We start from the raw sequence: 24,360 nt of genomic DNA, 5'->3' as shown, positions 1-24,360 counted from the left end.
TTACATTTGTTGTGGTTTTTCCAATTGGAGCACAGGTAGATGAAGTGACTTGCTCACAGTCACACAGTGTCAGTAGCAGGATTTAAACCCACAGCCTCAGAGTATGAAGCCAAAAGCCTTAAACACTACACCACACTACCTGGCACTACTGTTCTATCTACAGTATCTATTGCCTTCCCAGTCTATCTATTGTGCCTTCTCTATTATTCTCTATCTACAACAACAACAACAACAGCATTTATTTATATAGCACATTTTCATACAAACAGTAGCTCAAAGTGCTTTACATATTAAAGAATAGAAAAATGAAAGACACAATTATAAAAAGAAATAAATCAACATTAACATCGAATAAGAGTAAGGTTCAATGGCCAGGGGGGACAGAAAAAACAAAAAAACTCCAGACGGCTGGAGAAAAAATAAAATCTGTAGGGATTATTATTATATTATTATGATCTATTATATAGTGCCGTCTCTATTATATAGTGCCTTCACTGTTTTATTCTGATTGCTTTTATATCTATCTATTTTAACTGTCTATCTGTCTAGTGCCTTCCATGACTGTATGTCCATTTATTATATTGGGTCTTCCCGGTCCATTGATTACAGTGCCCTGTCTGTCTCTCTTGCCGAGCTTAAAAACAAGAACAATTATAAGGTATCATTCTTGTTCATGTTCTTACATTGCAGTCTCAATTTTTATTTATATTTTGAACACAGTGCCCCACAGACTTTGCAAAATTAAAACAATACAAATAGTTAAGTATAACGTGCAATATTAATTCAGTCTTAAGTCTTACAAAAGCAAAGCGTGTCTAGCTGTGCATACAAGCTGTTCATTTAATTGTTACGTTTGTTATCCAGTTTTGCGTATATTTATGTTTAAAAAGGCAAAAAAAAATGCTTTAGGTATGGCTTTTTCTTATAAAATCGAGTGTCCTTTTATAAATAATTTTAGAAAATGCTATTCCCCCCGTCGGGAAACCGAACTGGAGTCCACGCGTCACGGCAAGCCTGTTACGTTCGAATTAGCCGAGATGCCTCAGTTAACCATTCACTGTTGCCCCGCGAGTTAATGTTGGTTTCAGTCTCTCATTTAGCATTTGTGAATCAAAATATGTCAAGCTTTTTTTCGTTTCATTAGACGTCTTCATTTTTACCCTATTGATGTCTCCAAAACAAAAAAGTGTGATTGTGAATAACCCTTGGTGTTTTTTTTTATTTCCTATTTTTACGACATGCCATTCTACAGTACATTTACTATGTAATGCTAACTCCTGTTATGATACCTCTAATTACATTTTGATTGTCAAAATGACATCTAATCAAACTTTAACTTTCATATAAGGAAAATTACAATTTGAGTACTTAATGTGTTTGAAATGTAACTATTCAAATTGTAACTAAAATAAGGCATTATTATTATTGTTGCAGATATCCGAAACTGAAACCAAAAAAATCCCTCGGTTGTTCAGTATTTACCAGCAAGTAGATGTGTGTCACTATGGCTGGCCACAATATTACGTTCCTGCCACGCGCAATACTGAACTTACTGGTTATTTTTGATGTTACTAAATGGTAGCGAATTACGTTGCAGTATTCGAGTAGTTATTAAAATAAAATAAAAAATCATATTTCACAAAATCAACAGGACTATTATAGTTAGACATACAGCATTCTTGCCTACTTGATACGAGCACGTGGGAGGCAGACGCTGCAAAACTACATTTACTTCATAAAATTGCAAAGCACTCTTTCTCTTTCATTAGCTGCCTTGCCTATAGCCCTCAAGGAAATGACTCATTGGAAGTGGCAAATAATATCTTAGCAGCTAAATACTGTTTTCACAAACCAGTGCAGCCTTTGTGAGATTACAAATAACGGCGACTTTATTTTAATTCCTTACCAAACACATCATGTTGACTTCAGTAGTTTTTCAAATAACGCAGTTCAGACAGCACGAAGAAAATATGAGCTGTTTTGGGGAAAGGGTGTTTCGTTAAAGAATAGAAAGTGAAACTTATTTACTGGGTTCGCTAATATTGTCGCTACAGTGCGCATGTGCGAATTAACCTGAGCTTTGCTCTTTGTGGCAATCTGTATAGCGATTTTCCTGTGCAGAGTTAGTGGGCAGTTAAACTACATGGCATTTATTTATTATTATTATTTTAAGACATATTTTTCAGCTGGTTATCTGCATATATATTTTCACTAAAATGATTTAATATGATCGGAGCTGCAAACTGCGAATGTCAAATGAATGTCGAACGCAAGTTAAGTGAACTATACCTTAGCTCATGACCACAAAGTGACAGAGTAGTGTCCCGACATTTATTGAAAAAAGCAAAACAATCAGATTGATAAAATTCTTTTTAAACAGCCCGTATTGAGATCTCGCGTAATCTTTTTTCTTTGGGTATTCTCATCCTGCCCAAAACGACGTGTAGCTGGATTAATTGGTATACTAGACCTCGGCAGCCTTAACTGGATTTAGCTGACTAGCTAATGCTTAAGTAATGAAGCTGTAAAAAGATATTCTGCGCTGCGAGCGAAACTGCTGAACAGGCCCCAGCACCTCGAAATTCGCTAAATGAAATCTGCGGGCTCAGAAAATTGATGGTGTGCAGTGGGCGTGGTCAAAAGAGCATGCTGCCCACAGGCGTCATCTTACGGGTATGAGAATGTCTCAAGTCACTGAACGTGTTTGAGGCGTTTAAAACAGGTTGTCTACTAGACTCTATTGAATGTATGGATAGTGTGGACAATAGAGGGCACTGTTTCTCCTCAAAATACAACACGAGCAGACACTGAGGACAAGTTAAAAACAGAAAGAGCTTGTTTACTTTAGGAAATTCTTCACAATACGTTTCCCAACTCCACAGCCACAAGTAAATAAGTAATCCAGCACATAAATGATCCTTTTTTCTGTCTCTTTCTCCTCCGCCAGCCGAGTAAGCTTTGTCCACCTTCCGCCTTCCTGTGAGGTCGGTACAGTTCTTTTAAATTGTCCAACCTGGCAGTACTTCTGCTCTGCCGCCCACGTGCCCCGCCAGCATTTCAGGGTTAGGTGGAAACCTCTTGCCATATGCACCCAACAGGGCTGATATAAAGAACTCCAAGTCCAATGGTGCCCTGTGGGAATCTGGGTACCGCTCTTATCCAGGGGAGCTGCCATCTAGTGTTTCGGGAAGGCAATGGCCTAAATAAGCTGCCCTCCCCCTCCTCCCATGTCTTGGGCGTCCCTGCCAGGTCTGGCTGCTGGCCATTACAATGGATAGAAAACTATTCACTGTTCACAAAGAACTAAAATTGCAAACCTAATGGCATTTAAAAATGTAAACAGTGTATAGCAGGTTATACTTTACAAACTTTTGTTAACCATTTTGTTGAGTGATCAAAAAGAAAAACTTTTGATTATTTCAAATTAATTTAATAATTTTGTGGTCATTGTATTTAATAAACCATGGCAATAAATCAGAGTGCACTGTATGTATGAAGCAGCAGATGTACAAACAAAAACATATTTAGTTTTTCATTTATTTGGGCTATAAAATAATAGCAAATGGAGAAAAAATGTGTAACCTAGTGAAGTCCTTTGTTGTAGTATACTTTTTTTTGTAGACATACAATGTTCAGTATAAGTGACAGATATTCCCATTTATATGTCAAATACCTAACTTGTTTGGCAATATCCAGCTTAAATGCTGTACCCCGCTTCGAGCTGCAGCCAGTGATGATCTTCATCCCATCCCATGCTTCCTTCATGCTGTTATTCTGCAACATCTGCTCCAGCTTTCTCCTGTACTGCTCCTTCGCCGCCCTGAGCTGGACTCGGAGTTCCTTTATGATGAGGATAAAGAAAGAGATGCTCAGGCAGACGAAGGGAGTGTTGAGAAAGCTACTACAAATTTTGATCACTTTGCACATCGCTAGTCTAAAAATCTTGATCAGTTTTTCTGCTATCACTCCCAAGAATCTTCAAGACAAAGCATGCTGTTGATGTGGTAAAAATGGATGAAAATCAATTAACCTAATTATTCAGGGTACAAAGCTGAAGCAATCTGCACTCTACAAGACAACACTCTTGAACATGGCAAATTATTGCTCCTCAGTAAATAAGACACCTGCTTGAACCAACATCTACTGTACATGAATGCACCAAAAAGAGAAAGAGACCGTTTGTTTAGGAGTTGTAGGTGGTCTAGTATTAATAAAACCTCAGCTGGGGATTGGCTGATCTGTATCATGTCACTCTAGGGCTGAAAGAATATCCCATTCCAATCCTGAACAGCAGTATTTAAGAATGGAATCAGGAGATGGATTTTTATGAACAGCCATAAGTTAATATCAGCACGACTATGTTTAAAAAACAAGCTCGGGAAATGAAACCAAAATTGTAAGTAAAAACAGCATAGCTGAGGAGTTGAAAAACCAAATAATTTCACGTAACCAGTGACAAAATGTGCGGCAAAAGTTGTAACCAATTAACAAAAGAATCAAATTGAAATACTAATGAGAACACTAGTCTTTCCTTGGTTGTATCCACTAGCTTGGACAAAGCAAAAGTTGCACTTTGCTGAAGTTTACAGTATACCATTGACTTGCTATGCTCATGTGCCACATACTTCTGGTTGATCTAGCATTTACTTGGCAGGGAGACCAAACAGAATGCACAAAATGGTGGAGCTCACATGACTAACAAAACTGTGCCATTGAAAAAATAATACTTTTAAACTTTATTGTCTAAACAAAAAGTACATGAGCCCATTGTATTCCTTAGCCCCCCAAACCCATAAAACCCAAAAAATAATGTCTTGTTTGTTACAAGCCTAATAATAATGTCAAAATATTCGAAATAGCATCTAGATAAAGATAAATGTTAAGACTCATTTATATGTCAATATATATGGCAAATGTGCTACTTATATCTGTTAAGAATGCATTCCACAAGAACATGTACACAAGCTGTACCATAGTTCTTAACTTTCATATTTACATGGAAAATTAGCTAGATAAAAACACAATGAGCACATCAGTATAGAAACCATAGCTGGCACAGTTGAAGGAGCTTGGATGGGGCAAATCCCAGAGAAAGGGAGAAGGTAAAGCTTTAACAACACTAGACAGAATAAGGCACTGCTACAGTAGGGCAGCGTGTAGTTCTGCAGAAAGAGTGGCAAAATGTGTAATCCATTTTCAACAATTTTAAAAAGAAGTTACCAAGTCATTAATAGCATGAAAGGTGGTGTCAACACTAAACATAACCCAATCTGGCATAAGTAGAATTTAAGAGTGATCTGACATAGAAGGATAAGTATAGAAAAATATTTGACACAAGGACAAGGATATGAGAGAGAAAAGTAAGTTAAAAACAATAAACAAAGTGTGTGTTAAAAGACATAAAGGCAAAAAAATGACACCAAATGGGAAAGTGCAATATGAAAACCAGAAACAAAGTGTAACTAGTAAGTACAAAATAGTATCTAACTCCCTAAAACTCAGAAGCATAGAAGATTTGTTTTGTGTTATCCAGCGACCTAGAAATGGAGGATTGGGTGGTAAAATAACATCAGATAATTCAACTTCCTGTAATTATCTAATGGCAATAAATTAATTATTATTTTCTATTTGCATTAATTATATTACTGTTTTCCCCTGGCAACAGTGAACATAATGCATACTTATTTTAAGGATGCTGGAATTTCACACCTCAACATACAGTCCTGTACTTCAAGCATCATTGATCTGTGTGCCATTTTAAATAACAATTTTTACATGGAGTTAAGTGTTCTTTTTACAACGCCTGTTTTAGTGTAAAATTGCCACGATACCTGCCCTAAATGTACCTTCAGCGCCTTTCCTCTGTATCTGCATGTGTGAATGTCTCTTACTTCTCAATCGTGCTCCTTGTAAAGCCTATTTCTTGGACTCTGTCATTAAATTTGTGGCCCCTTCCTCACCTCCTGTCTAGTTCTGCTGTATACTTGATATCTTTGAAGGTGACCCTCTCAGCCTGACTCTTTATGTGTCTCACACTTGCATTTCTTTCTCATCAGGTTACCAAAAGTCAAATTGGCCAATCAGATTGTCCAGAGAGTCTGGACACACAGACTTTAGTGTTTTATTATATAGTAGAAAGTTAATATCAGGTGTACTAGACCACATATGAAGCACAAGAAAGTTTTGACAGTGTTCAGTGCTTCTTGGAAAATTTTACTCGTATCAAAGTGTAGGTGTATAGCGAATATGTATTGCTTATGTTTAACAACAACAACAACAACATTTATTTATATAGCACATTTTCATACAAAACAAATGTAGCTCAAAGTGCTTTACAAAATGAAGAATAGAAAAATAGAAGACACAATAAAAAATAAAAATAAGTCAACATTAATTAACATAGAATAAGTAAGGTCCGATGGCCAGGGTGGACAGAAAAAACAAAAAAAAAAACTCCAGGCTGGAGAAAAAAAATAAAATCTGTAGGGGTTCCAGACCACGAGACTGCCCAGTCCTCTCTGGGCAATCTACCTAACATAAATGAAACAGTCCTCTTTGTATTTAGGGTTCTCATGGAAGGACTCGATGATGATGGTCACGTAGACTTCTGGCTTTCAGTCCATCAATGTTGGAGTATCATGTTGCTTTGAGTAGGTGGTGGTGGCGCAGGCCGCCACCACAAAGAAACCGGAAAAAGAAACAGAAGAGAGAGTTGGGGTCAATACGGATTTTAGAGCCACTTTGAATAGTTATTATGATGAATTGAACATACAGAGTATCAGGATTAAGTTAAAGTGAAGTTAGGAGAAAGCCATGTTAAAGTAATGTGTTTTCAGCAGTTTTTTAAAGTGCTCCACTGTATTAGCCTGGCGAATTCGTATTGGCAGGTCATTCCAGATTTTAGGTGCATAACAGCAGAAGGCCGCCTCACCACTTCTTTTAAGTTTAGCTTTTGGAATTCTAAGCAGACACTCATTTGAGGATCTAAGATTACGATTTGGAATATAACGTGTCAGACATTCCGATATATATGATGGAGCGAGCTTATTTAAGGCTTTATAAACCATAAGCAGAATTTTAAAGTCAATTCTGAAAGACACAGGTAACCAGTGTAGTGACATCAAAGCTGGAGAAATGTGCTCGGATTTTCTTTTCCTGGTTAGGATTCCAGCAGCTGCATTCTGCACTCGTTGCAAGTGATTTATGTCTTTTTTGGGTGGTCCTGAGAGGAGTGCGTTATAGTAATCTACTGTAGTCTACTGAAAACAAAAGCGTGAATTCATTTCTCAGCATCTTTCAATGATATAAGAGGTCTAACTTTTGCTATGTTTCTTAAGTGAAAAAATGCTGTCCTAGTGGTCTGATGAATATGCGATTTAAAATTCAGATTACAGTCAATAGTCACCCCTAAGTTTTTTACTTCCATCTTAACTTTTAATACTAATGCATCAAGTTTATTTCTGATAACCTCATTGAATCCATTATTGCCAATTACTAAAATTTCAGTTTTCTCTTTATTTAGTTTGAGAAAATTATTATTCATCCATTCAGAAATACCAGTAAGACATTGTGTTAGTGAATCGAAAGAGTCGGAGTCATCAGGTGCTATTGATAAGTACAGCTGTGTGTCATCAGCATAGCTGTGGTAGCTAATGCAAATCCAAGTACTGTATAAGCACTGCCTCCTCTTTTTGTTGCCTTTTTTCAGTAGAATAAAGATAAACCTTTACTCGAATTTATGAAACTAGCAAGTCTATGCTAACATTTTTTATCAGTAGTGGGTTGCCGGCAGCAGTGCCTACAAAGGAAAGGAGCTGAATCTGAATGTGCAACTCTTTATTCCTACCAAAGGAATTTAGATATGTCAGTTATCCAACAAAATGTCTTCTGACTCTAGAAGGAAATTAGAGTACTGTACTGGGATGTAAGACACTTGAACTAAAAGAAATAACACAAGTTTCACTTACAAGACACTTTAGCTACGAACAAAGTTGAGGTCCAGGCCATATGAGGTGGCAATTTTACAGTTATATTTAAAGTATAATACTTAAAAAAGGTTGCACAGATAATTCATAAAAATGTTAAATATTCCAAATGAATTAATGGCTTTCAATACTTTCAAATGTTCATTTGCTCTAATCAAATATAGAAACGTCTGAAGACTAATAAGAACTTACAGTATGTGTCAGTGTTGGGAATGCTATTGAAAACTGTTGAATAGTTGCTAAGTGCTAAGAGTCATATAAAGATCTACTGAATAAAACTACTGAGGCTCCTTTCTCTGAACTGATAAGTTGTGATGCTAAATCTTTTAATCTGTGAAAGGCTGGACACAAAGCAAGAGCACAACATTATGTATTTGTATTTCATGCCTTAATACTGGCGGAGTGAAAGTGATAAGGAAGCTGCTAACTGAAATCTTCAGTTTGGAGGTTTGCCTTTTAAGGGCACTATATAAATCAGAACACTGGCAATTCTGATGATTCTGCTTAATTCGTTTAAATCAAGTGACTAATTCAGCTCTATAGACTTGAGTTTGAATCCCTCCTCAGTCATTGTGTGCGTAGCTCTAAAGCTGTTCCCACGTCTTTGTTCATTTTCCCTAGGTACACATTCCAAAACCAAGCATGTCAGTCTGGGTGATGATTTTAAATTTTCTTTGTGAAAGATTACTGTCTTCTCTAGGGTTGAAACATATATTGTACTCAGTTAATTTGGGATGGGACCATGCACCCAGAAAAACTGAAGAAATTAGCAGATTTGGAATATAAGTGGCTGGATGAATTTGCAAAAAGTTAATAATAAGCTAATTGGTCAAATGTATTATACTGTAATATTAAAAAAGTGTTTGTTACTGACTGCTATTGTAATTCCTTTGGAGTGTACAGATTAAATTCTGTTTACTGTATGCATATGTCCAGTCCTTATCAAGCCCTCTGCACTCTGACACCTCCAAACTCTACATATGAGATTTTTTTTTACTTATGCTATAATAACAGCATATACAGCAGAAGTGCTGTGAGGCACCCTGGAGAATTTAAAATTTAACATCTGAAAAGGACTGGATACCACTGATTGGCCATTGGATTTAAAAACGGGGTGCACACTTTTTCATGCCACTAACAATTGCTCTGTGTGTAAACTATCAAAACAGATAAAGGTCTGTTTAAAGTGAAGTCTAACTGATATTTTTATAAGTTACTGTGGTTTGTATTTGGATTCTGAAATAACCCAGACCTAAATGTCATTATATGTAGCATCAATGTTTTCTTCTTTTATATTACATACACAGTAGACATTGTGTTACAGTCTCTGCGCATTGTTAATATATGGGAGTAGAAGACTGAAAAAGGTTTGGGGGGATGGCCACCCTGTATACTGAAATGTAGCAAAGCAAACACAGATTTACAAACGAGCTCAAACCAGAACTAAATACAGCAGGTAGACTGAGTCCTTTATATGGCAGAGACAGAAAGGAGATGTCCAGGGTGGCCAGAAGAGGAAATGATGTCTGTGGTAAGTGGGTTCTGGGGGAAATCGTCACCAAGAAAGGCCAGAAGTGATGTCATCAGTGGGTGGGTTTATGGCGATGTCACTACTTGGTAACTGATGTGTCTCAGTCATTGTGTTTGTGAAGATTCACACACTGAGGCTTTCCTGTCTAAAATTAAAAGGCCAGTGTTAGTTACTGGACAGAATAAGCAAAGATAGATGACATTATTCAAGCCAGCAAAATATTACAGGTTAGGTAATAAATATGAAAAGGTTTAGCAAGAATTGTGCACAAATTACTTATACAACTGAAAGCCTCAGCAATCTTACCTCTAGCAATAGCACATCTAAGATGAACTGCACATCATCTCAAATTGGAAACTTTAAAACTAGAAGAAAGGGACACCTACTTGTGTCTCGGAGTTCAGGTATACTGGCATCTGTTCAACCACTTGGAGAGCTGATTACTACGAAGTATCCTGTAGGGTCAAGAAAAAAATGTCAATAGTCTCTCCAGTTGGTCTAGCAGAATTAGCATGTTCATGATGTTTTTAATTCTCTTTACATGTGTCTTGAAAACTTTGAATCTTTTTATCATCTGCTTCCATTCTGTTTCTGCCATTTTTATAGTCTGAATCCTGCAGTACAGTGGATCCCTTTATGTCAGAACTTACCAGCTCTTAACACAAAAAAGGCAGAATTATAGCTTGCTTGATTTATTACAGAACACTGTTCCATTACCACACTGTATCACTTGTCTGAGTTGCAGCCATCATTAGATGCCCAGTCCAGGGTATTAAATAATGTATCACTTCATTGCACCAAGTGAACTGCTCTTATTGTGAACATCTTAGGTCCAGAACTACACAAGGAATTAGTTATAGATATTCTCAACAACTATTATTCAATTATAATTGATAAAAACATGGATGTCTCTGTAACTCAGATGCTTTCTATAATCATAAGCTATCCAAGTTTCACAAAACAAAATATTCACTTTTCTAGTACATGTGCTTATTACAGCTTTGGAAGAAGTTGACCTTGATTAACTAAAATGTATTGGAATTGGAATTGATGGGGCAAGTGTTATGGTTGGATGTAACCATTCTGTATATACTCTGATGAAGGAAAAGATTCCTCATCTTGTTCTGGTAAGATGCATTCACTCAGTGTAGCTGGCAGTAAAACATCTGAGGTATTACCAAGACATTTAGATTTCCTGGTCTGTTAAATTTACAACTGGTTCTCACATAGTGCAAAATTAAAGATAGAATATGATCAGTTGTACAAGACTTTAGAAAGCTCCATCCCTAAAAAAATGATACAGCCTATAGCTGCAAGTGTAGTAAAGATTTTAGAGCAGTGGGGTGTCTTAAAACTTCATTTTAGTATAGCAAAGGACACACAGAAGTGTTACACAACAAGACTTCTAAGTGATATGACAGATGATCCATATAATAAGCTCTACTTGATATTTCTAAAATTAAGCCTCAGTGGGCTAAACAAAGCAAATCAGCTACTTCAAGTAGATTTAGTCAGTCCATCTAAATTCTTAATGGACTTGAGCATGTACTTTCATTCTGTGCTGAAACTAATAGTTAATCCAAATTACCTAGAAAACCTTTCCTCTTCAGATGTAGCTACTTTCAATTTGGAAAATTATCTCATTTCCACAGCAGCTATCTACTTGGCTCATGAGTTTTCCTGCTTTGCTGACTCTCTTCCCAATATGTCTGCTGTTGAGGCAGTGAAAGAAAGGTGCAAAGTTATGCGTGTGAAATTAGCTTTTGAACCAGAGAATCACTTACCAGAAAACCTAACAATGTTGGAGAAACTTAATATGTTTCATTCAAAAGAGACTCTTTCACAGACAAAGATATCAGTTACATGTCTGGTAAAAGAGTGATATGTAAGGACAGAGATCAAACAGGCAGAATGGAGAATTTTAACAAACAAAAAGTGGAATGAAACAAATAATGAATGTTTATGAGTTGAAGTATATAAGGACAGTGATTATTCTGGAAATTTAAGATTTAGCCATGTGTCTTCACTTGCACTATCTTTCTTGACACTACGTATATCTAATGCAACAGTGGAGAGAACTTTCAGCACTGTTAATAAGTTGAAAACAAAGTTGAGGAACAGAGTTCAAACTAAAACACTAAATAGTCTTTTACATGTAAAATATGAACTACAGTGGAGGAACCAAGACTACAGGAGCTTTTGTCCAAGTGATCAGATGCTCCAAAAAGTTACAAATTAAACATATCATTTTGTCCACTGAAGATTGCTTGCAGCAGTATCTGTGTGATTACTAACAAATTTATTTTCCATTATAACCAAAATTAGAAACATTACAATAGCTACTTTTTTGAAGAAGCTAAATATGTAAACAAGTTAGCTAGCTTATTTTGAAAGATGTTTACTTCTTAAAAGTGTTTCAAACTCTCCAGCTTGTAACTTAAACTGAGAAAGTCATTTCAGAGCACAAAACATTGCACGACATGCTTACAATTGGGCTTCTTATGAGAGGTTCATGAGCAATGCGTTCAGTAAACTTTAATATTATTAAAGAATAATTTCACTGATTTTTTGACATTAGCATGATTGTTTATCAAGTAAAATACTTTAACCTGATTTGAATAACAAAAGATGCCCATCATTAGTGAATAACCAACATGTTGAACAAAAACAGGCATGGATATTTAAAGTTTGAAAGGATTTTCACAGGAACAATTAAAAAAAAGTGTACTTGCACAAGTGACAAACCTTTTCTGTACTTCAGAACAGTGCTTAGTTTTTTGAAACAGTATTTATTAAGCATGTAAATTAGTTTTTGGAAATAGGGGGAACTGGCTTGCTAATTGTGGGATTTTGATAGTAGTACCTGTCAGCCCTCCTTTCGTTAAACTTTAGAAGAGAGGGGTAAGACAGGAAATAATGAAGAAACATCAGACGAGGTTGTGGAGAGCGAAAACTCCAGTGCGAGTGTAGTGCCAGAGTGTGGACAGCAGCACAACTGAAGACTGCAGTTTATCCAAGTGACATACTTAGTCATCCGTACGATTATACGTGTAAACCGTGCTGATTTCATGCACTTTTTAGGCCGATAACGATAACAGCGCTACGCTCTGGTGGTGAAATTGCCGTTGTCGGCTCACCCAGATTCCGTCCCCACACACTGATAGCATCGTCATTTACATATTCAGCATTGTGTATGTCCATTAATCCGTTCATTTCAGTACAGGATCTATAGTGCTAAAAATAAATATAGAACAACTGTTTCACATCTGTCAGTCTGTTTATTCACCTACTGTATTTTCACAACAGACTTGGTCTACTTTCTGAAATGTCTCTAAAAGAGGGCCAGTCCTGCATAAGTCGTTGCAGCCTGTGTTTTAAATGCTGTGATATTCCCCTCTCCTCTTTCAGATATCCATTTAAGTAAATCTTGGACTTGACGTTGCGCCAGTCCTCTTGTTTCGCTTTGCAGCCCGAGTGTCTATGCTTTCACCCACCTGATTGGAGGATAAAGCCTGTTCACGTGGCCCTGTTCCACTTCATAAATCTTCTCCACACCAATCGTACAGCTACAGCTCCACCACGCCTCGCACTGTAAGATAACAGTGGTGTCGTCCTTCTTCTAACATTTTGAATATAAAGTAAAATGACTTCATCAGAAGAATACAGTACATTACAGGTATGATCGTCTGTTTTTTATTCGATTAATTAATGTGAACGTTTAAAGAATAAAAAATAATTTTTCCGGCAGTGAGAGGTGGTTTGCTTATAACACTTGTATTTTACGACCGCGGGTGAAATGTTACTCTTTGTTATTTTATAGACTGTGACATTGAAATCGGATATAATTCAGCGTCCGTTTCCAGGTTGTTAATTTTAGTGCCTCAGTAACGAAACCGAAAGCTTGCTGCGGAGAATGAAAGAAAGTACAAAAGAAAGCTTCGCAGTGGCGCGTGTCACCTTTGATTGCGCATCACGTATTATCCTTACAAATTTAACAGAGAAGCAATTAGGTACTTAAAAAACATGGAATGTTTTTAAACCCATTACTTTATCATTTATATTTGGTAATGTTCAGTCAAAGAGTCGAATAAACTGTCACCCTTCTGATTGCAATAATATTCCGGAAAAGGTGGAGATAAGTATGCCTACGTGAACCGCGAACTTAGTACAAAGTTAACTAGTATAACCTGTTCCTTTAACAAACCTGCTTTCTTTGAAATACATGTATGGCCCCTCCAAAGTTCTATAAAAATGAAAGTGTAACTGTATGCAGTGCTTTCTAAATTGTACTGCCTTGATGAATTTACGCTCTGATGCTCCATCCACTTTTCTGTTGTTTTAACTCCAACTTTTCACGTCTCTGATAGGCTAATATTGTAGAATTTGATCCACACTAAACAACTTGATAGACGCCAATTATTTTTCCTCACGTACACCTCGACGTTCAGTTAACAGCTAAGCATTAATATGAATGAATCTCTGCCATCCATCAACCTAATAAAGAAACTTCGATCAGGTCCACCGTCAGAGACCTGAAGTCAGTCTATCCTCCGGTCTGTCTCCAGCCCGTTGTCATTTTGATTCTTCTTCTGAGTTCAAGAAAAAACGTTTAGTGAACATGCACCCAAGGTTGGGGGGCCTGTTTTTGAGCTCAACCATTGTGGTTTTAACAAAGGGTAGGGTTGGCAAAAGAGAAAAGACAAAACTGTAATAAATAAAAGGGTACATATGCTGTGCAATTTATAATGGCACAATATATGCTGGCCATGGCAAAATGTCGAAAAATGGCACTTATCCATATGTCAGTGTTAATTGTTGCGGGTGGCGATTAAGTTGGATGCATCTTGATTTGGACAAGTATAATCGAACCTTTTCAGAAACAGTGGCTATGTCATCACAAGGCACACAATATAAAGCTCATAACATTTTAACAAACAGGCAGACCTCTTAGTCATTTTTGTAAGTGTCCACTAAATTAAATTCTTTAATTTTTTGTCTGTGCAGTTAGTGTCTGTGATGGAAAAAGAAACCCATTAGCCGCACTGTCATCAAGACAGCTTTACTTGCATTCTGGTAAACATGAATTATGAATAGCAAGTAGAAATGACACGGCGATGCAATAAATGAGTGGGCATTTGTTACTGTGCTCATCTGACCCCAAATCACAATTCCCTACTGTCCAGAAAAATCCACATTTTTCACAATCAATAATTTTTATTCCGTTTATGTACAGATGGGTTAAAAACAAATTGAAATATTTTTCCAAGAATTTGTGCTGGGTGGCAAACATGCTGAATGTGACAAAAGGTTACATCACTTAAGGTGATCTGTGTTTTTGATTAAATAAAGTTACTTTATATACTGTATGTCAATATATTCTACTGTATATAGTTATCTTGTCACTAGAGAGTAGTGAAATACTGCATAGTTGGACCGAAATGCAGAATGAATATTTCATTGTACTGTGTACCAGTGTCAGAGTAATAAGTGCTAGATTCTCATTTGGGCTTCCATCTTGCTTTGGTGCTATGAAATATACAATAAATTAGAAGGGGCTATATAGAAAGAGTAGTGCTAACGTTCTTCAGATGAAATCTCAGTCACTTACTTTCTCCATACTGCAGCTGTGATTTTTGTTTAGTGGCGAGAATGTCCATGAAAATGTTTGTTTCAGTGTATTGGTAGCTCTACAGCTGAACATTGTTGGGTACCTTTATGTTTAGCTTTCAGTAAATACAACAAGGTGCTTAGTTTTCATATATTTCCCTTTGATGTAGAAACCCAATATAAATTTATTGTCATAGAAAGAGCTTTACAGTTTGTCATCATAACGAAGTTTGTAGCCAGCATTTTAAAAAAGAGGATTTTTGAGAGCCACGGCCTGTGACAAGGCATCAACTGTTAAAGAATGGAGTGGTTCCTGTGTTGTTTGAGTGGAACAATTTCACTGTTCCACTCAAACCCTAGGGGGTTGGGAAAGGAGAAAGAAACCAATGGAGGATGACCTACTCGAGGAGGAGCAGGAGAATGATAAAATCCTCCAGGACCATGATTATGCTTCGACTCCAGATCCAGCAGTTGTCGACATCAATCAATCAATCAATCAACATTTATTTATATAGCACATATTCATACAAAAAAAATGTAGCTCAAAGTGCTTTACAAAATGAATAGAAAAATAGAAGACACAATAAAAAATAAACATAAGTCAACATTAATTAACATAGAATAAGAGTAAGGTCCGATGGCCAGGGTGGACAGAAAAACAAAAAAAAACTCCAAAGGCTGGAGAAAAAAATAAAAAAATAAAATAAATAAATAAATGGCACTTTATGAAAACATGTCTCTCAAAAAGGAAATCCTCCAGCTGAGGAAACATTTTGAAACCCTTACAATGAAGCAGCGATTTGGCATTCACCGTTTTGCTGGCTCACACAGAGACATTTGCTTTTTTACAAGGTAAGATGTCCAGCAGACTTCTGTTATTATGTGTTGTAGCATCGGCACCTTGCACAACAATGAATAGACTCTTTATATGGCTCTTTGAGGTGGCTCGCTGTCTTTTAAAGGACTGCTTGCCTTTTGACACACTAATTGGAAAAAGCATGTGTGACTGTGCAGAGTTGCTGTTTTTATTAGCATTCCAGCTATTGATGTAATGCCAGCTTATTATTTTGGTGACTCATCCGTTGCTGATATAACTTGTCCAGCACTGTTGCAGTATTAAACTTAAATACATATTCACCTGGCCCTCAGTAAAGTTTAATGACTAATTATTGAAATTCTGTTTTTTTGTTTTTTTTTAAGAAGCCTAATGTAATCTCACATTTGTCCAATTTAAGTTCATAGTAGAAACAAGTTTTTAGTGCATCCAGCTCTTACCTTGGTAATTGTCAATTTAGCTTGAAAGAAGGTCAAAGCCCTTCTCCTTTTTAGCTCTGGAAGTTTGGCACAATGTTTGAATAATTCAACTTACTTTGGATCGTTTACTGTAAGTCTGGGCATGTCTTGAAGCGATCAGGTGAAAAACACCATAGCTAGTCTTTTTTGATATCAGCGCCGGAAGTCCAGTAGCTGGCTGACACAGAATCCAGAAGAGAGTGTTCATATAGCTTATTAGGATATGTATATCGTAAGTAGACAAATTGATTCCTATGAAGATAAACAATCTGAATACTAAAGCCATAGCATCTTGTACGTCAGACCAGCATTGCACAGAAGGACCACTTTTCATGAATCAATGTATTTAGACATGGTATGTGCAACACTGAAATTGCTACGTTATTATAGAGATGGAAAAAAGTAATTGCACATAGTAAGCCAATTTGCCACCCTACCAAAGACCATTGCTTCGGCTCAAGTTAGTTAAGAGTACAAAAGGCAGAAGCATTTCAAGGGTCCTGCAATGTGAACAAAGAAAGTCGGTATCACAATACCAGTTCCTGACGCTTTCTGCTTTCCAACAGCACATTCTCCAGCATCATTGATATCAAGACAAGCACTAAGGCCGGTGTCAGACTCCAATTCTGAGTTATTCTTTTTCTTTGATACTTTCTGCTGTTTTTTGAATTCTTTCATGGTTGTGAGAAGATTAACTCACTTTTTTTGATGAACATCTTGTTCCTGCCAAGCATGTGAGAAGCTCACAAATGCCTAACTTGCTACTTTCCAGTGATGAGCTCTCTACAGGTTACTACATTACTTTCTCACAGACCCAGTAAGGAACATGTGAGACATTCCTAAACCCCAATTTAAACAAAAAGAAAATAATGATAGTTGCAAATATCTTTCCAGTTAAAAGAATATACACACCTTTGGGATATAAAAGGAAAATCAAAATAACCACTACCTAGAGGAAAAATGGGCATAAAATGCAAAGTCAACATAGATAGTACTAATGATGGGACACAGATGTGGGACTCTGGAGCTGTGAGGCAGCAGTGCTACTTATACAGCTAAGAAGAATATCATGTGATTTGAAACAGTTCATTCAGGAACTCCCATTTTTACTCAGTGACCCACTTTTTTAATATATTTACTATATATGTTTAATTAAAAACACAACCTATAAATTTAAAATATATCTAATTTGCCACAGCCTTTATCCATAAAAGTATTTAGAAAAAGAGTAACTGAATGAATCAAGAATTATTAGACTAATATTTGGAATTCAGTCAGTCAGTCATTTTCCAAACTGCTATATCCTAACACAGGGGTCTGCTGGAGCCAATCCCAGCCAGCACAGGGCGCAAGGCAGGAACAAACCCCAGGCAGGGCGCCAGCACAGGGCAGACACACACACACACCATGAACCCACTAGGGACAATTTAAGATTGCCAGTGCACCTAACCTGCATGTCTTTGGACTGTGGGAGGAAACCCACACAGACACGGGGAGAACATGCAAACTCTACGCAGGGAGGACCTGGGAAGTGAATCCAGGCCTCCTCACTGTGAAGCAGCAGCGCTACCACCGCGCCACCGTGCCATTTGATGGGGAATTCAGTTTTTCAATTATTTCTGAGAGATAGTTGTCTGGAACAACTGGAGTGTCTGAAATGGCACTAGGCAGAAATAGACAACTAAGCTTTAGCATGTTTTAATAAATAAAAATAGTATCTTTTTTGTATAACTAAATTTCCACTGAATAATTAGGCATGTGCTTTGATTTAGCACTTTGGACAGGATCAGTTTTTGATTTTATTTGTTTAAAATTCAGTATTCCAAATGTGATTTGTTCAATAAAACAATTCACCAGTTTGATAGAATAAAGTGACTGAGGAAGGCTGGCTACCTGTCCATCCTTGACATGACGAAGGACTCCTGGCAGATCCTCTTGACAGCCATGGTGAAAGAAAAAGAACATGTTTAGCACCCCTAGTGGACACTTGCAGTTTTATGTTCTTCCCTTTGAGCTGCACAGAGCACCTGCAGCCTTTCAGCATCTAGTTGACAGACTGCTTAGACCCCACAATGCCTATAGTGCTGCCTACATTGATGATGTTGTCATCTAATCCAGCACCTGGGAGGAATGCATGCCATCCGCAAAGCTGGTCTGTGGATTATCGCCCAAAAATGCCATTTTAGATTGATTGATGCTAAATATTTGGCCTATGTGGTGGGGGAAGGATGGGTCAAGCCATAGTAGTCTAAGGTTACATCCATTTGTGACTGACAAACAAAGATGCATGTGCAGGCTTTTCTCAGAGCAGCAGGCTATTACTGCCGGTTTGTACCTTGCTTTTCTTTTCTTTTTCTTTTTTTTAATTTTATTAATTTTATTGTAAACATTCCATACAAATAGATCAGTTTTTGCAAAACATAGGATCGAAAACAAATCTACCCCCACCCCTGAGAAAGAGAGAGTGGCCAACAGAGTAAAACTTAACGCTTGTAACCATATTAAATTGATTAGTTTAATAGGGCAATAGAGATGAATGGAGAAGAAAAAGAAATGCAGAGAAAACTGTCTCCTCGGTGCTTTAAGAGCTTATTCTAAAATATTATTTATTAGGTCCTGACAGGTTTTGAAAAAGGTCTGTACAGATCCTCTAACTGAGAATTTGATTTTTTCCAATTTCAAACAGTATAAAACATTGGTTTCCCACTGACTTAAAAGAGGAGAGTTAGGATTCTTCCAGTTTAGCAAAATAAGTCTGCATGCCAAAAGTGTAGTGAATGCAATCACAGTTTGTTTGTCCTTCTCCACTTTAAACCCATCTGGAAGAACACCAAACACAGCTGTTAATGGGTTAGGAGGGATTGTGACACCAAGGCTGTCTGAAAGGCACTTAAAAATTTTGGCCCAAAATGATGTTAATTTAGTGCATGCCCAAAGCATGTGACCCAGTGAAGCTGGGACTTGATTGCAGCATTCGCAGGTTGGATCTTGCCCTGGAAACATTTTGGAGAGTTTTAAGCGAGTCAGTTGTGCTCGATATACTGTATCATTTTGAGTTGAATAATTGTATGCTTTGCGCATATGGAGCTCGAGTGAATTCTCGCTACTTTCCACTCTTTTTCTGATATATTGATTAAGAGATCTTTTTCCCATTGTCCTCTTGGATCTTTGAAAGGGAGGGACTGTAAAATAATTATATATATTGCAGAGATGGTGTCTAAGTCCTCAAAATTGAGTAATATTTTCTCCGGCATGTAGGAGGGTGCAAGATGAGGAAAATCGGGCAGGTTCTGTTTAACAAAGTTTCTAATTTGAAGATAGTGAAAGAAATGTGTAGCTGGAAAGTTAAATTTGTTATGTAATTGTTCATAGGATGTAAAGATGTCTATATAAAGATCTCTAAGCAATTTAATCCCATATCTTTTCCAGATATTAAAAACTGCATATGTTTGCAAGGGTTGAAAGAGGTGGTTCTCTTGCAGAGGTGCCACAGATAAAAGATTCTCCATCTTAAAATGCTTTCTACATTGGCTCCATGTTCTGAATGAGTAAAGCACAATTGGGTTATTAGTATATTGGCGATAACTTGCATTTATTTGGGCACAGAGCAGGGTATATAAAGAAGTACTGCAGGATTTTACTTCTTTGTGACCAAGCCTGTGTATGTTCATCTGTTTGTGTCCAGGTTTTTATAGCTTGTATGTTTGCTGCCCAGTAATAAAACTGAAAGTTAGGTAGAGCCATGCCACCTTTTGCCTTATGTCTTTGTAGGGTTGCTCTTTGGATACGTGGATGTTTTGAGTTCCAAATCAATGAGGTTATTGTTGAATCTAATTGCTTAAAAAATGATTTATTGATGTATATTGGAATGTTTTCAAATAAAAAAGAAGCTTAGGAAGAATATTCATCTTAACAACGTTAATTCTTCCAGCTAGAGTGAGATAAGGGTTGATCATCAATGCAAGTCTTGCTTAATTTTTCCATACAGACGGCAAAATTTTGTTGATAAAGAGCTTTATGTTTACTTGTGATGTTAACCCCTAGGTATTTAAACTGTTCTGCAATGATAAAAGGTAGGGTATCCAATCTAATATTGTATGCTTGAGAATTCACTGGAAAGAGTACACTTTTATTCACATTAATTCTGAGACCAGAGATCTTTTGAAATTCTGTAAGTGCTGTTAAGACTGCAGGCACAGAATTTTGTGGGTCTGATATATACAGTACCATATCATCTGCATATAGAGAAATTTTCTGTTCCAGTCCTTTTCTGATAATCCCCTTTATCTAATAAGCATTTCAACAGTGAACCGCCAGTGGTGCTATTGATTGCAAATAGCAGTGGTGACAAGGGGCATTCTTGTCTGGTACCACGTTCTAGTTTAAAGTAGTCTGAACAAATGTTGTTAATACAAACTGAAGCTTCTGGATTGGTATACAATAGTTTGATCCACGCACAAATGTTCGGGCCAAACCCAAATTTCTCTAATGTAGTCAAAAGGTATTTCCATTCAATCATGTCAAATGCTTTTCTGCATCCAATGATAATAATATTTCTGGGGTGTTTTACTTTGCTGGTGAGTATATTACATTAAACAGGCGTCGAAGATTGGAAGATAAGTGTCGACCCTTGATAAATCCAGTTTGATCTTCTTTCTCCATCCTTCTAGCTATGATTTTTGAGAGTATCTTAACATCATTATTCAGAAGTTAAATTGGTCTGTATGATGCACATTGTAATAAGTCCTTATTTTGTTTAGGAAAGAAGGTGATTAATGCTTGGCGAAAAGTTTGAGGTAGGATTTAATTGTCTCTAGCTTCTGCAAATGTTGCTAATAGGATGGGAGCTAGCTGAGTGGAGAATTTCTTATAAAATTCTGCAAGGTAGCCATTAGGGCCTGTTGCTTTGTCGCCTTGAAGTGACTTTATAGCATCTAGTAAATCTGATAGCGCCAGAGGTTTATCCAGTTCCTCCGCACTAAAAGTATCTATTTGTGGTATCTGTAATGTATCCAGAAATGCATTAGATTGTGTGTTGTCTTCTTTAAACTCAGCAGAATATAAGGATTTAAAGTAGTCTGTAAATGTGTGCATTATATTTTTATGGTCAATGATTTAATCTCCGTTCGTGTTGGTGATTACTGGGATTGCATTGCAAACTTCTTGCTTGTGGATTTGTTGAGCTAAAAGCTTATTAGCTTTCTCTCCGTGTTCATACTAATGATGTCTTGATTTATAAATTAGTTGTTCGGTTTCTTTAGTTGTCAAGAGGTTGAGTTCTGAATGCAGAGCCTGCCTTTTCCTATGTAGAGCCTCGCTTGGATGCCTGGCATGTTCTTTATCTGTTCTAGTAATTTCACTTCTTAGCTCTGATACTTTCTTGGTAGATAGATACTTTATTAATCCCAAGGGGTTTCTAATTTATTCCTTTGGGAAAGATATGAAATAATCTGTCCTCTTAAGAAGGCCTTTAGAGTTTCCCAGAGTATTCCTGCAGAAACCTCTGAGGATGTATTTGTCTCTAGGAAGAAACTGATTTGTTTGGATATAAATTCTGTACAGTTCTCATCTGCTGACTTTAGCTCCAAGATCAGAGGTGCATGGTCAGAAATAACAATAGCGTCGTACTTGCCAGATTTAATCATAGGCAAGAAATTATTATCTATAAATAATAAATTCTTGAGTAGCAATGATGTACTGGTGAGTAGAACGAATATGTTCTTGAGTTTGGGTTTAGAAACCTCCAGGGGTCTGATAAGTTGTGGTCAGTTACAAACGGTGTAATTGTCTTTGCAGTGTTAGATGTCATCCCTGTGACAGGAGTCCTATCTAAAAGTGGATTTAAAACACAGAATTAAAGTCTCCAGCCATTCTAATTTTATGAGTGCTCACATTGGGAATGGATGCAAATACATTTTGCATGAATTCCTTATCTATACTAATAAAAGGCAAAGCCCTCACTGACTCACTCACTCACTGACTCACTGACTGACTCATCACTAATTCTCCAACTTCCCGTGTGGGTGGAAGGCTGCAATTTGGCAGGCTCATTCCTTACAGGTTCCTTACAAAAGTTGTGAAGGTTTCATTTCGAAATTCTACGCGTAACGGTCATAACTGGAACCTTCTTTCGTATACTGTATACGGCCATAGTGGGCAGCTCCGTCGCCGTGTGAGGCGGTTGCGTCTTGCGTCTAGCATCATCACGCCTCCCACGTAATTGAGTGCCTCATATAATAAGGTATATATATATATGGTAAATATTCGCGGGTGAAGGACTGTGCTTATCATATTCATAAGTAAGGCTGCTGCGCAAGTCAGCATGCCTCCCATGTAATTGACTGCCTGCCCATATAAGGCCGTTCTTCGCTGTCGTGTGTTCATTCATTTCCTTGATTCGCCAAGGAAGCAGCCTTTCCATAGGTTCTCCACTGTTTTAGCATATTCATAAGTGTGGCTGCTGTGGAAATCAGCACGCCTCCCATGTAATTGTCTGCCTGCCCATATAAGGCCATTCTTCGCTGCGGTGTCTTCATTCGTTTCCTTGCTTTGCCAAGGAAGCAGCTTTCTCACAGCTTCTGCACTGGTTTATAAACGAACGACATATAAGAAAGTCCTTTTTCCTTGCTTCGCCAACGAAGCAGCCTTTTTATTTAATCCACAGGTTCTCCGCTGTTTCATTCGTTTCCTTGCTTCGCGAAGGAAGCGCTTCTGCACTGTTTTATAAACGAACGACATATAAGAAAAATATAATTGGCAAAATTTAAAAACAGGTAATTCAGATGCATTTTTTTTTTAACAACTTCATTTTATTTGTGGTCAGTATCAGATAGTACTGCATTTATGTTCTTAATTCCTTTCTCCGCATCTGTTACAGCATCCACTATTGCATTTTGTGACTCCAGAACAGCGTCCATCAGCACACTGCCAGATGGTCGCCCAGTGGTTTGTGAGGCAGGGTTGTGTGTGCAGCCTGCATGTGAAGATGTAGAGTGGAATGATCACTGCCTGGAGTCGTGTCCCCGGCACAAGGGTCCCCTTTTGTAATATTGTCTGAAACAGTATCTATACTAATAAAAGGCAAAGCCCTCACTGACTGACTGACTCACTGACTCATCACTAATTCTCCAACTTCCCGTGTAAGTAGAAGGCTGAAATTTGGCAGGTTCAGGCTTACTTACAAAAGTTAGGCAGGTTTCATTTTGAAATTCTACGCGGAACGGTCATAACTGGAACCTACTTACGTATATATATATATGCCTGTATATACACGGCCATAGCCTGCAGCTCGGTCGCCATGTGAGGCGGAGTTGCATCCCTCATCGTCACGCCTCCCACGTAATTGAGTGCCTGCCCATATAAGGCCGTCCGTCAGCAGCAATCCAATTGACACGCTGCCGCTAAATATTCGTGGGTGAAGGACTGTGCTTATGACTGTGCTTATGAGATAGTCAGGGATAGAATAGTGTTTGGCACAAACTTTGCGAAAGTGTGAGAGAAACTTTTAAGTGCCGGGTCTTAGCTAACATTAAATAAAGCCGTGTACATCGCAAGATCGCACGAGATTGCACAAGCGCAGCTGAGAACCTTCAATGCATGTACTTCGAGCGGCTCACGTGAACTGACTGTGAACGCAGTATGCAGAGAACAAGCAAGAGCTCCAAAGAGCGCTGAACAAAAAAACGCATTACACAATTGAGAAGCCAGCAAAAGAATATGAAATGAGTGACGTAGATTCGTAAGTGCAGCTACTGCGGAAACAAAGCACGGTGTAAACCTTAAGTTTAAATTAAGTTCATAGACACGCTGCCGCTGGCGTTTGTCATGCCTACGATGAATACGATATTCGCGAGATACAAGTTTAATGAGAAGACGCAGGGTATAAATGAGACTTTTGATCACTTTGTAACGGAGTTAAAATTGCTGTAACAGAGTTAAAATTGC

The 24,360-nt window shown here is 37.5% G+C and overlaps 1 protein-coding gene across 7 annotated transcripts in view; it reads right to left on the bottom strand.

Annotated features, from left to right (window-relative positions):
- The window catches only part of LOC120526125, a 41,342-nt gene extending 39,305 nt beyond the window's left edge, over nt 1-2,037 (bottom strand). For 4 of the 7 annotated variants that reach the window (XM_039749073.1, XM_039749070.1, XM_039749072.1 and 1 more), the window contains exon 1: nt 1,907-2,036. In XM_039749073.1, the coding sequence (XP_039605007.1) occupies nt 1,907-1,918 (12 nt within the window). In that variant the 5' untranslated portion in view covers nt 1,919-2,036. Of the gene's footprint in view, nt 1-1,906 lie in introns of all 7 variants that reach the window. The other 3 variants (XM_039749069.1, XM_039749071.1, XM_039749075.1) reach the window with 2 other exon arrangements.
- Nucleotides 2,038-24,360: the final 22,323 nt, after the last annotated feature.

The sequence above is a fragment of the Polypterus senegalus genome, chromosome 3, assembly GCF_016835505.1.
Source record: "Polypterus senegalus isolate Bchr_013 chromosome 3, ASM1683550v1, whole genome shotgun sequence".
NCBI classification, from domain to species: domain Eukaryota; kingdom Metazoa; phylum Chordata; class Cladistia; order Polypteriformes; family Polypteridae; genus Polypterus; species Polypterus senegalus.
Note: the sequence above shows the minus strand (reverse complement) of the source record. Positions and strands in the feature narration are given on the sequence as shown.